The sequence below is a fragment of the Prenolepis imparis genome, unplaced genomic scaffold (genome assembly GCF_030444845.1).
Source record: "Prenolepis imparis isolate NDT839.2.m4 unplaced genomic scaffold, iyPreImpa1.0 SCAF_6, whole genome shotgun sequence".
In the NCBI taxonomy this organism is placed as follows: domain Eukaryota; kingdom Metazoa; phylum Arthropoda; class Insecta; order Hymenoptera; family Formicidae; genus Prenolepis; species Prenolepis imparis.
In genome coordinates, this window is record NW_028141164.1 from 1,744,440 (window position 1) to 1,758,213 (window position 13,774).

General features: G+C 31.7%; 3 protein-coding genes across 4 annotated transcripts; 2 read left to right on the forward strand and 1 right to left on the reverse strand.

The window, feature by feature from the left end:
- Positions 1-272: 272 nt before the first annotated feature.
- Rps21 (ribosomal protein S21) lies at positions 273-1,341 on the forward strand. Its single transcript, XM_083040702.1, has 4 exons — positions 273-385; positions 482-544; positions 898-1,033; positions 1,227-1,341. Exons 2-4 carry the CDS (start codon positions 495-497, stop codon positions 1,290-1,292), a joined length of 252 nt encoding a protein of 83 aa, XP_082896828.1. The 5' UTR covers positions 273-385; positions 482-494; the 3' UTR covers positions 1,293-1,341.
- A 511-nt stretch (positions 1,342-1,852) lies between these two features.
- Tbc1d8-9 (TBC1 domain family member 8/9) lies at positions 1,853-10,575 on the reverse strand. The gene is made up of 19 exons (XM_083040624.1): positions 10,436-10,575; positions 9,323-9,489; positions 8,627-8,800; positions 8,447-8,543; positions 8,166-8,355; positions 7,979-8,055; positions 7,821-7,877; positions 7,538-7,742; positions 7,246-7,448; positions 6,859-7,148; positions 6,590-6,793; positions 5,987-6,318; positions 5,680-5,835; positions 5,422-5,607; positions 5,143-5,331; positions 4,633-4,798; positions 4,211-4,546; positions 4,002-4,120; positions 1,853-3,916 (listed from the first exon to the last, which is right to left on the reverse strand). The coding sequence occupies exons 1-19, from the start codon at positions 10,477-10,479 to the stop codon at positions 3,698-3,700; spliced, it is 3,411 nt and encodes a 1,136-aa protein (XP_082896750.1). The 5' UTR covers positions 10,480-10,575; the 3' UTR covers positions 1,853-3,697.
- A 3-nt stretch (positions 10,576-10,578) lies between these two features.
- Positions 10,579-13,611, forward strand: LOC145937544 (KIF-binding protein-like). Of its 2 annotated transcripts, none has more exons than XM_083040641.1 (2): positions 10,579-10,712; positions 11,417-13,611. In XM_083040641.1, exon 2 carries the CDS (start codon positions 11,608-11,610, stop codon positions 13,429-13,431), a length of 1,824 nt encoding a protein of 607 aa, XP_082896767.1. In that variant the 5' UTR covers positions 10,579-10,712; positions 11,417-11,607; the 3' UTR covers positions 13,432-13,611. The 2 variants fall into 2 exon arrangements, with proteins under 2 accessions (XP_082896767.1, XP_082896766.1); XM_083040640.1 differs by lacking the exon at positions 10,579-10,712 and adding an exon at positions 11,063-11,317.
- Positions 13,612-13,774: the final 163 nt, after the last annotated feature.

The window sequence follows — 13,774 nt, forward strand, 5'->3', positions numbered from 1 at the left end:
ATCGAGTCGTCCCGTCCCCGCCAACTGCCGCGATTGAACTGCGCGTGCGCGTGGAAACTTGGTGGTTACCGCGAATTGCCGCGCGATGGCAGCACCTTCCGGAATTTTGATTCCGCCATGAAGCATGAAAATATAATAGAGAGTAAACTCTCTCTCTTTTTTCGATCCACCTTTAATAAATGATGAGAGAAAAATAAGGGACGGATTAATAAATTTTTATTCATTATTTATTCTAATTAAACTTAAAATCTCTCTCTATTTTTTTTTTATTATCTTTGTTCTTTTTAAATCTTAATATCTTACCATCGTGATGAGGTATCGTCGGTCATCGAATGTATCCGGTCTTTTCGCTCGGTTGCCATTTTGAGAGAAAGTCACGCCGACTGTAAGCGAGAAATATTTGTTAAATAATCGACACAGTCGTATTTTTTCTGCGTAGAGAAAGAATATATTAATTGTCCGTGTTACGATATTATTTCAGAATATTATAAAAAATGGAGAACGACTTGGGAACTCTGGTCGACTTGTACATCCCACGAAAATGGTAAGACACGTGTATATTTCGGAGTGAATTTCTTTCAAATTTTATAGAGAAACACGATTGTAAAATTTTGAAATATTTAATCAAAATCCATAATCGCACTTTTATTTAAGATCGATTTTAAAATGGTTTTAAAATGTAATAAATAGCAATTTGCAATCTATAAAGTGAGGTTAAATACATTAGATTACAATGTCAAATTTTCCAGAAATCATTCTTTTATGCTTCTATCTTATACCATCTATATATAAAATAAATTAGATACATCTGTAGAAAAATTAGAAAGATTGTAAAGAAGTTTACCTTGCATAAAATTTATCTTTAAAGATACATTCGAAGACATTTCTGTATTGCAGCTCTGCGAGCAATCGCATCATCCATGCCAAGGATCATGCATCGATACAGTTGACATTGGCTGATGTTGATCCAGAAACTGGACGCATGACTGACACTCATAAAATGTATGCAATCTGTGGAGCAATCCGTCGTATGGTATGTATAAATTATTTCTGTATGTATCATGTGTACATAAACAATTACATGGATTAATAGTATTCCTTTGGCAATTGTTTTTCATTATTAACTAATAAACATAATATATAGTGAATCATGATATTGTCAATGTTATAACATTGATACAGTATGCTTTACATAACAAAATCTTATGTTAAACTTATATTTACAGGGTGAATCAGACGATTGTTTAGTGCGATTGACAAAGAAGGATGGACTTTTACCGAAGAATTTTTAATATAAATTATGTGACTAATTCTTATTTTCAATAAACTTAAAAAAAAGAATTTTGTTGTTCTTCAACTTATTATGTACTTCCTTTGCAACTCTGTTTACATGATTTATTTACTTATTATTTTTAAATATAAAAGATTTCATATACCATTATATACTATAACTTTCAAAAATATTAAGTTTTATAAGAATTCAATTTGTGAATCTTATTTTAATAATTGTGCCATTATTTATAAAAAAAAAAAATAAAATTTTAAGTATATTCATTATACATCCCACTTTACTGGAAATAATAGATTTATATCATGGAAAAAAATGATTGGCTACCAAAACTTCAAATATATAAAGAGGTTTTTCCAAACATTAGAATATGAATTTTTAAACTATGTGTAGACTTTTAGACTTGATTTGTCTCATTTAAATGGGACGAATCATTGTCTCCATGGATGTACATTGTATATAATATATATATATATATGATATTTATTTAATATTTTTATACATACAGTACAGTATGAAATATCTATATACACATATAATACATTGATATAATAAGACTTTTCCGTATATATGTCAGATGCTATATTATCGCTCGCGAATCACGTTCATAAAATTATGCTCGTGTGAATATATTCTCTAGTTATATAAAAATAAAAATTATCACTAAAGTATGTGTATAATGTTGTGCCATGTACAATTGGAATTAGCTATTCTTGATGAATTGTAATCGAGCAAACTCTGTTACATCAAAATCCATTCTTATCTGATGCAGAGCAAATCCAGAGTTTTATTACCCTGATTGCAAATATTAGAAAAATCTTTTTAAAAAACAAACAATTCATTTTTAGGCAATGTCGCGTACAATGCAATTTGTTATAATTATCATCTAAAATTTTTCATATTATTTTAGATACGCATAGCTTTAAAGAATTGAATGGATTAAAAAAACTTTTGATTATATCACAAAGTTCAAATTCAGAAAAACTTTTTCCAATTAATTTTTCTCATAAAAGTTATCCTAAATTTATACACTGAATATAACTGAAAAATCACAAATTCTGACTGTGAATTTTTTTATAAATAAATCAAATTTGTATTGGAAGGCAACAATTAGAGAATTCTCAAATAATACTGTATATCAAAATTGCATTATCATTTTGAAGTATGTAGATTAATTTATATTATTATTTACGTATATTATTTATAGAATAATTTTTGAGAGATATATACTTTTAATTGCATATAATTAAAAAATTTTGACCTAATATTGTGATCAAACAAATTACAAAAGATGATTTGCTTTATTTTATTCATTTGAGATATGGCATATTCTTATTAGAGTATGGTTAACGTATTTGCATATTATCTTTTTTTTGCTAGATTTTGCCATAGATGTAAGAAATTTATAACTTGTTACAAGATGAATTTTGTAATGTTTGCAATTCCGTTGTAAATATGTTGATGCACCCTACATAATTTTTTAATTTTTAGTTCTATATTCGATATTTCTCCACTTATTTCTCTATAATAGCTAAATAATACTTGAATAATATGTCAATATTCTATAATATTTGTACATAAAATTTAATATAATTTAGCATTGTAAAGCAAAATTAGAATAATAAGCTTATAAGTAAATAACTATTGACATATATCCAATATTTTTTTACCATACATATTACATTGTTCGTAATCGTTTGATATATTTTTGTTAAACAATAATATGTTTGGAAAAGCGCATCTCATATATATATAATACATATATATGTCATGTGTTAGTACTAGATACTAGACGGTTGAAATTCTTATACATAATCTTAAAATAATGGAACTGGTTCAAATTTTTACCCTGAGTATTTACTATTGACGCATCTCATTATATATTTACCAAATATGATTAATAAAGTAGGCCAATATATATGTATATTAAATGTATATCCTGTCATCGAGAAATTTTTCAAAATTAATAAAAACTATCGTTTGTTGATTCTATAATAGATAAACTATATTTTAAGTTATACTTTTCTGTATGCATATATTGGCTAAACCTCTTGTCTTGTAAAAGAGAATGTTAGAAATTATTAAAAACAAACTTAATGCCATATATTTCATTTAAAAAAAAAAATATCAAAAATATTCATTAACAGAAATTTAAGAAATAATTAAACAGATCTTAACGCGTTTTTCAGTTATAAATATCGCTTTTCGTAATAAATTAGGATGTTTATCATATTGTATATATTGCACTGCAAATGAGTTTCACTTCAAATTAAAATCCATTCTGCATTAATAATGTGTATGTATTTCTCTTAAACAATTTTCCGTCTTTTCTTTTGTCAATTTGTCCGAGAGGCAATTATTTGAGAAATATGTAGATATTATATTCACTTACACATTGATTACCATATGTCATCCATTCAGGGTTGGAGTGTCTGATAAAGAATGAACTCGATTGAATCTACGATTTTTCAATGTTGTCATAGCTTCCATGAGATCGGTTGGTTTACTAAAGAAATCCACTATCGCTTGGCCAGTTAAAGCGGACGCCAAAAATTGTTCAACAGTTATCGACCAATCGGGATCAGCAGATGACGCTATACTCGACGGATTTCCATTACGATCGGGTGACTGCAACAAACACCGAATAAATAAACTTACTACTGCAATAAAGAGTATTAATTAATTGTCATTACAATTAGATATATATATTTACCCTTTCGATAACTGAAGAAGTTTGGGCTGCGGAAGCAGCTAGAAGCAAGCTATCTTCAGATTCTTCTCTCTCTACATAGAATTTCTTACCAACATCTCCTAGTTGGAGCAGAAGGGTACCTGTGGTTTTTGAATTATTTTATTGTAATTAAATTAAATTATTTTACGAAGCAAACTCTTTAGATATACATAATAATGTACATATCTTACCTATGGAAGCAATACAGTGATACGTCTCTTGTTCTTCGGGTTGCGCGGGAAACATATCATAAAGAGTTTTCCATAAGGCTATGAAATGTCCTTGAGACATTTTTGGCACGGTTTTGAGATCCAACGGACTGTCCTTCGACGCTATCATCGAGCGTAAGCTACCCATACTCTGAACTTCCCATGACTGATCGCCCTGCTGGCTATTCAAGCTTGTGGATCGCGTTAAAGTGCCCACAGTCGGCTCTTCTGCCACGCTAATTCGCATTTCTAAGGAAGCTACGCTCTGCTCCATGCTGTCGAAGAAATCCGTAGCTTCTGCTGCTACTTCGGCTCCATCTAATCAATTGGTAGCAACACATGTATAAACAAAAAGTACCACGCCACGTTAAAAACATATATTACACATATTACTAAATATTTACCTGCCGAATGTGTCGGTGATTCGAAATCAACAGGCGTAAGAAGCGGCGGCAAATGCAACGTATACAACAGCTTTAATCTTTGTGTCAGGTCAGCTGTCGCTGTCATTCCTATAGCCTGCACTAGTTCTCGGAAGTTTAGCAGACCGTCGCGATTACGATCCATCAACTAAAACGATATTTTTAGATGACTATTAGATGATTATAAATACTGAATTAATGTTAATTTTATATTGCTTATAATTGACTTTTTAGCTACAAAAGGCATATAAATCAAAACTGTAAAAGCAATCTCTCATCTACAAACATGTAATATGCGCTCTCAAAAATCGATTGCGAAAGTTGTATGCTTATCCCACATACAGTGAATGGCGATTTTCAGATAAAATGCGCTGCAGTTAAAGAGTTAATAAAATATAAAGTTTTTAAACAAACATAGCTTTTAAATTATGTAGAAGTTTATATTGCTATTAATTAAGTCAAGATTTATTTATTTAAAAAGACTGAACTTACACGGAATAATCTAGCGGAGAGAGATTCGGCCTGAGTACATTTTCCCCATGGAGACAGGCCACCGAATAATATTTTGAATAAATCGAAATCTACTTTATACGCTTCGTACGGCGGCTGGGTTGGATCGTAGCGATCGGGTTCGGATTTTCGTTGACTCATTAGTTCTTCTCTTACTAAACTTAATAACTCCTGTAAACAAATGTTCACGCATGATAATTGAAGTATTTGTGTGATCACATTCTAAACTTAGATTATATAAAATATAATAATTTGCGTTACCTGCAATTCTTCCATTTTCATATATTTGTCAACAATAACGCTTCTGATTACATTCTTTTCTATTCCATCTTCAAGACTTTGAACTACCCTAAGTCTGTGTTTTAGGCGCAATCTTTCTATCCAACCGATTGTCAGGGATCCATATCTCGAGTATGCTTCATAAATTAATGTTTGAACAGATATGCTCTGCAATAATAAATAATATATTTTAGCTATATTATATTATTATATTATATTATATATTATATATTTTCTTGCCTTATTGGGTGACGTGCTATCAATTGGTCGAGGAAATATTGGACCTTCATCGTTATAAACACCACCAAGATAATCTGTCAACAGTTGCATAGCTTCTCCATCATCGCGACAATTGAGTAATTTGTCTTGGTTCCATTCCAACACTGTCAATGCTATCTAATTCAATAAGAATGATCTATTTATTTTAAATGTCATTATAATTTAATAAATGAGAAAGGCAGAGAAAGAGAGATCACATTTTAAAATATATATCCTATTTAAAAATTTATGAGGTACACATTATATGTCATCTCGTTGAATTTCTTACCTGAAAAATAACCTTTGCTCCATCGTAGAAGAAACAATCCATAATATTGACGGCACTACTTGTTGGCATGACGCTCAAGAATATAGTTAAAAACCAAGATAACGAGATAACTTTAATTAGGCCGAGTTCTTGTAACTTGGCGTGTAAAATTGGCAAATGCTCGGCAGCCAATTCCTCTAAAAGACCTTGGTCAACGAGAGCACCGACCACTCTCCGATCATAGTAATCAGGTAGTAATGACTCACAAACATTACATAACTGCCAGAATGCTGATTCCTCAGAGCAATAGATTAGCAAGACCGATGCCACTATGTTCATTGCTTGACAATAGCCTGCAAAAGCATTTATGAAAAATTCTTAACGTATTCTCGTATTAATTTAATATTAGCAAATGATAATATCATTAAATTATAAAATTATTTCTAATAAACAATTAAGAAATTTTTAAATTTTATTTTAAAGACATCGATTCTCGATAAATTAATATTTAATAACTAAAAATATATATAAAAAAACATATATATAATTATTTTAATAATTTAAAATAATTTAAAATTATTAAAATTTAAATTATATCATGAAAAGAGAAAATATCGAACTTGCCAATCTGAGGATTTCGCCATGCATAGGCGGAAAGTACCCTTCGTAGCGCGCTGATTCCAGTATCAGACTGGAAAGCAGGATGTTCTGGTAACGATCTATGTAAATCCCTTTCGATTTCTTCGTTTGCTTGACACGATTTACCAAGAGCCTGTTCGACAAGTGATTTATATAAATCTGGGTTTATTGCCTTTTCATTTAAAGCACCTGTAATAAAATTTATTAGTCACAGTATTATTTGATATACTGAATCATTTATTATATATCTTTACCAGAAAAGGTGAGCCAAACTTCTCCTCGAAGGAATTGTGGTATTCCTTGAATAATGAGTTTCGACATTTCCGTAGTCCTGTACATTGTTATTCCCCTTCCATATTCTGCAAAATGAAGCTCCCATTGTTTCTCCTTAGCTTCTTGCTTCAACGCGGCTTCGGGGGTCAATGGAGCTTTGAAAAGCATCATTAATGGCGGTTGAGGTTTCCATTGTTCTATAGGTTTCACTTCTTCGCAGTTGCTAATGTTACTGCTCGAGGAATTCGACGTGCATACGTTATCTTTAGTTCTACATCATAAAGCATGTAACAAGATTACAATTCGTGTATTCTTGTGTATCTATATTTTATATCAGCTAGAAAATATCGCGCTATAATGCAACATACATATAATTCAGCTTGGACTTTGCTAGGAGCTCCGAGATTTTTTGCACAACGAAATCTCTGTCGTGTATTTGTGCGAATAGAAAGGACGAACGCGACGTCGTAACCAGTATCGACTTGTCTGCTCCTGCATTAGACTGATTTTCCGCTGATTCAACGAGTGTCACTTCCCTCAGAGGTACAACTAAACTGACTTGTCTTCTTACCTAGATAAATGCAAATATATAACAAGTAAATATTATAATCAGTTTGATATTTAATGCTTGTATATATTATATTTTATAAAGATATTTACCCTGCTTTCAAAGCAAAGATAATTTTGAGATAAGTATATCTTTCCCCAGACGTATCTTTTGTTGTACGGAGTCCATAGGGTTGCATCAATGCTACCGTCCAACTTTTCAGTTCCTGGCAATCTAAACTGAAGTCTGTATGCTTCTGAATGTGCTCGTGCATCCAGATCTCTCTTCAAGAAAGATGGTTTCTTAGGCACGTTTTTGCTAAATTAAAAATTAATTCAATGTTTATTCTCTAATCCAATTTGTTGAAAAACAATGTAACTGTATATCAAAATATACCTTAATTTATTCAATAAATCTCTATCTTCATTGAATCCACTTTTTTCATCAATGAGCCTGAGAAAAGCACGAGTAAAAATTGATATTAATAGAATTCGTGAAGATACAGTTTTGTTTAAATATTTCCTATACATTTTATGTTAAAAATAATCAAATACCTCTTCATAGCAATATTGGTCAGTTGTTCCATTAATGAATATGTTTCAGATTTATGTAAAAACATAGAAAAATAATGCTGCAACACACAGAAGAAAGAATGTTGAAGCTGATTGACTATCATATAACACATCATGTAAAATAATAATAATGTATAGAAATGGTAAAGAAATGCAAATTAATGTCTACCTCTTTATTGTCACGCGTTACAACACGTATACTGTCTGGAACTAGAAGGGAATTAGTTTTGCTCAATTCGGTAATGTCTGTCCATCTTACAATCAACTTTGTTTCTCTCGCCAGTATGTAAGCATAAAAGCACATGTGATTTACAGACAAATAGAGCCATCCTTGTCTAGGTAATCGAGATTTCCAGTAACTAAGAGAAAAATATATAACGATTTAGCCTAAATATTATATATTCAATACTATATTTTTATATAATTTTTATATATTTGAGATTTAAAGACCTGCATGAATAATAATTGACCAATTTGTCCTCTTTTGGTACATTGAACAATTGGTGAAATTTGAAAGACACAGTTTTAAAAGATTCTGGATCTTCTTCTGCAAACAATATTAATAATTCAATTTATGTACATTTACAATCACATTATTAAACAGATTTACATAACAATTAATAATTTTACCATCTGCAAATTGAGAATCCGGAATGCTATTCGCTATTATGGATTGGATTTTGCAGCAAACGAATTCCGTTATCTCTTCCTCGGTATCGAACGATGTGAGTGTAGTCATTAAATTTGTATGGAGCCATTCCCAATCTTGCAAAATCTCTTCGCGAGTCAAGGAACATGCCACCTCTATAAATTTTCAATATAAAAAAAACATATTAAAGATTCAGACTACTTAAAACAAAGATTAATCTAGATTAATTAGATCTATTTTTTGTAATTTCCCAAAGTCATAAAAAGTGCATAAGTATAAAACTAAACATATACATATATAGGTGAAAGAGAGTATTGAACTTCTTATAATCCTTCAACATCTGTTTTTACATTGCCATTTCTTTATGCTAATGCAAGCTATTATCAGTTATTGTCCTACTATCATGCTACTAAAACAATGCTTGCATACATATATGTTGTATATATATGTATTGCTCTTACATTTTTTTACATACATTTTTTAAAATATGCATACAATACATGTATAGAAAGAATGCAATAATAATCGTACGCATAATTACACAATTTGATTGAAGTTATGTGTACATAGACAAAAATTATTTTTTTCTCTTTCTATTTTTTTCTTTTCTAAAATATTTTATCTATCTTATCTATTAAAACTATAATTTTGAAAAAATTTCAATTATAATACATTACCCCAATAAACCTCCGATGATGGTGTTTGATGAAGAATTCTAAAAGGTGGTGGTTTAGTGTCAAAGACACTGTCCAATGTGCCCACCAATATAGAGGTGAGACCTTTCGCTTTCCCATGTCCTTTGCGACGTTGTAAAACAAAATATACAGTTGCCTGCTCAGTAATCCTATTGCAAAATAACAAGTAACTTTATTTCACTAATATTTTAATTATGTATATGTATTAATCAAATATATCTCATCTATGTATCTTAAAAAGAAAACAAAGTTCTTAAAATAATTATCAGTGTGAATTTACATTTTAGGACATAATTAAAATAAAGAAATTAATTTTCACACAATGTCTAATAAATATCTAAAATAATTAATAATAAATATATCCACGACACCGTCTGGATAATAAAAAATTGATTGTCAAAGTATATTATTGAATTTAAATAGAAATAAAAAAAAATTATAAAATACTCTCTTTTACTTTAGCACACACATACATGTCCTAATTATTATTAATCATAATTACTAAGACTTACTTTACTAATAATAACGATTATTATTAACCCCACAATATTACTTTATTAATATCTATTATATATTAACTGTTATTGAGACAATGCACATTTGGAGATACGCGTTGACGCCAATATCGCCGCTTATCAAACACGACCAGATACTTGCGTGACAAAAAAACGGCATCAAATTTACATACACATTTTTATAGCGTTTTGCGTAGCCGTTATCTACGTAGTTGGCGCATAAAAATACAATTTTATCATGATGTTACGTTAATGACCGATGATATTTTTCCCTTATTTCAAAGACGTAAATTTATGCATTAATAAACAACGAGTAATTAAGATTGCGACGAGATAAAAGTCGAGCTCTCTGGGAGGGAACTTGCCGTCAGCTGTCTTTTGACACGATGTAAACATTGGGAACGGTCGCGCCGCCGATCGCTATTTCAACAACCCATTCCAGCTTTTTCGAAGTCACACAGTAACCGTTAACATATATAATTGCCGGATCGACAACTCGAGACGATAATTAACGACGTTAATTGCTGGCCGCGATATAATATACGATGGGGAAACTCGAGTAAACCCTAAGCGACTTTACCAGAATGCATTGGCGAGCAGCACCTCTTGTGGCTTCACCCACATATCGAGCAACGTCGTCGACGAAGATACATATGGCACTGACACGAGACCTCGTCCGTAATATTATGCCGATGATGTATTCCTCGTCTCGCGGCGAAGCGGAAAGGAATCCTCGCGACCGAGAGAGATAAACGCCAACTGCGCGACGACGGACCGTCATCAGCTGCTCTCCGAGCTGCCACTCGCGCGAGGGATCCACGTTCGCCACGCGATGACAGCCAAATGTCACTGCGAAGGTATCGTTATCGACGCTGATATCGCGCTCGAAATTCTGATATGTCAATGCTCGAAATAAAAATAATATTTTCAAATAAGAGATAGAGATAGCAGTTTCACGAAATATATAATATCGCGAGCTGGATGCGTAGATAATAAAAAAAAAAAAAAAAATAGAATAATTGTAAATTGTTAAATTAATACGTTATGAAGAAACTTGTCAGAAAAATTTTATTAAAGATAAAATTAAAATTAAAATTTTATTAAAATTTTGCGGCTCTCTCGATTATGTCAGAACTTGTCATACGAAGGTGCGTTCAACAATCTTCTTAGAGGAAGAGTAACATTTAATTGACCAATCGGGACAAGGAAATGTTTGCTCCTCTTGTCGCGATTGGTCGATTAAATGTTTGTCTAATCTAAGAGTAGGATTTTCGAACACGTCCCGATAAATTCAACAGCACGTTCGCCCGCCCCTGGTTCTTATAGCAACAAAACACTAAAAAAATTTCGAGGGTGTAAGCAAGTATTTAAACAATACGAGACAAGTGTTTTATTACAACAATGACATTGTGAGAACTGTGTTTCGAACTATCTATTATTAATAGATTACGAATTTTGACTGGTACGATTATGCGTAATAATTATTAATTGATTTTCAGTTTTCAAAACAATAATTTAAATGTTTAATATTTATAAACGTATAAATTATTTTTGTTAATAGGCACCAAACTTCAATAGTCATCGTAGGCTTGTAATTGATCTGCTGTCAACCTTGAATATCTCTAACAAGATAAATATAATAAAATCTGTGTGGATGTCAAATCTCTAATTTTATCAGACACTTTAAGAGAGAGAAAAAAACAAAGGATATAATATTGAAAGCTATTTATTGATCCAAGTATTTCTAATAAAATGGATAATAAAATGGATAGTAGTTCTGAAATAACCGATTCCACACGATCGTGGGTAAAGGAAAAATATCAAGAGGTTCAGGTACTGACAAAGGAACACGAAGCAAAATGTGATTCAAATCAACTCTACGAAAGAAAATGTAAAGCCATGGAGATATTAACAGAAATACTGGACGTGCTTACCAAAGAGACTTTCTGCACTGTAATGATTGCGATAACTCACTTAAATATAGGCATTTTACAAGCTGACATGCAGGATACGGAAATCGCCAAAGAATATTTCACGAGGTGTATCAATCTGTTAGAAGAATACAAACTAACACCCGAAGGCATTTTACCAGCTATAAGTGCCAACAATCAAATGGGTATAGTTTATGCACAACAGGGCTTATATCAGGAAGCTAAAGATTTTTTAGAGCAAGCGGAAAGCATATACATTAAGTTTACAGAAGATGTTCGACTTGATCCTGTTCATATGATGACCATCATGGGTATTGAAGAGATAGAGGGTGACTTATGCGCTAAGAATATTCTTGAGAAGCTTCACACATTAACATTGTATTATTTAGCACAGGTGTGCCGTGAGCTAGATGACAAATGTAATTTTGCATTATATTGTCACAGAACATTGAGCAAGCAATTAAGCCAAAGCAAGATAACGCAAGATTTGGATTATGTCGAGTGGGCCTTAAATGCTGCAACAATATCTCAATATTTTATAGAAAATGATAAATTTCCACAAGCAAGGCATCATTTAGCTGCAGCGTCCTGTGTATTAGAGAAATACTCAGAGATCTTGAAGACAAAGAACACTGAAAAAAGTGAGAGCATAGCTGCAGAATTTGAAACTTACTGTCACAGATCAGCAGACGTCGCTAGATGCTGGGCAAAGTATGGTATTGCTCTTTTAAGTACATCTAAGGAAAGATTAATGAAAAAGGCTGAGGAGGATGAATCAGATGATTCAAAGCATGCAGAAGTTTCCAATGAAGTCGACAAATACTCTCATGCAAACGAAGCTACGGAGAACCCAAAATTCATAGATTTAGAACCAGAATTAGAAGTAATTACCAGTGAAATCACAGATAAGTACCTGTTGGATTTTGACGATGCCAGACCAGTGTTCCTGAATGTTCGAAAGTGGCTAAATAAGGCAAAGCTGTATTACGGTTTCGAGAATCACGCATCGGATTATGCGTGTATTGCGCAAGACATGTCTCAGGCATACAAGTATCTAGCTTTCTACGAAGATAAGGAAGACAGGCAGGCGAAGATGCATAAACGGCGGATAGACATTCTGGAGGAAGTCAGTCAGGGATTAAGTCCGCGATTTTATCGAGTTATTTGTCGAGAAATCTGGCTCGAGTTGGCGGAAACGTATTCGGAGATCTTGGATATAAAGATTGATCGTTTGCAAGCGCTCAATCAAAAGCCAACGGATCCGATGACAGCGAAGATCGAACGCTTGGCGAGAAGCAGCATAAAGTACTACCAGTTGTACGTGAATTCCTTGGAGATGAAAGAATCCAATGATGGCATCGCGTCTTTCTCCTACGGCGAATTATATCAGGCGTTGTACTCTTACTTCCACATCGGAAGACTATTCAATAAGATCATAACTTCCGTCCTAGAACAGAAGATAGAAAACGTAGAGAAGAGTCTCGAGGCTTATTCATTTATTGTTAATTATTATGACAAGCATCCGGATATTCAAGATCAATTTAAAAAATACGAATTTATAAAATTATCCAAGGAATTCGTCACTCTACTGCCGCTTACGTTAGATAGATTGAGGCAACAGTTCATGTTAGATAATGAGAAATAACGGTTTAATAACAATCGATAATTTTATTTTCTTTTTTTGTAGTATATTCGTTTTGAAATGTAAAAAGATATTTTGTTATACTTTTTCTTGTATGAAACGACACGTGATGATTTTTTGACGAAATTGAGAAAACGTATAAGGCAGTATGGAAATATATACATATATATATATATATATATATATATATATATATATGTTGCATATATAACAAGTGTTTCAAAAATACATAAAATATATATATTCGCAAATATATATTTCATGTACAAATATATATATATATATATATATATATATATATATATATATATATATACATACATATGTATGTATGGCTTCATTATTG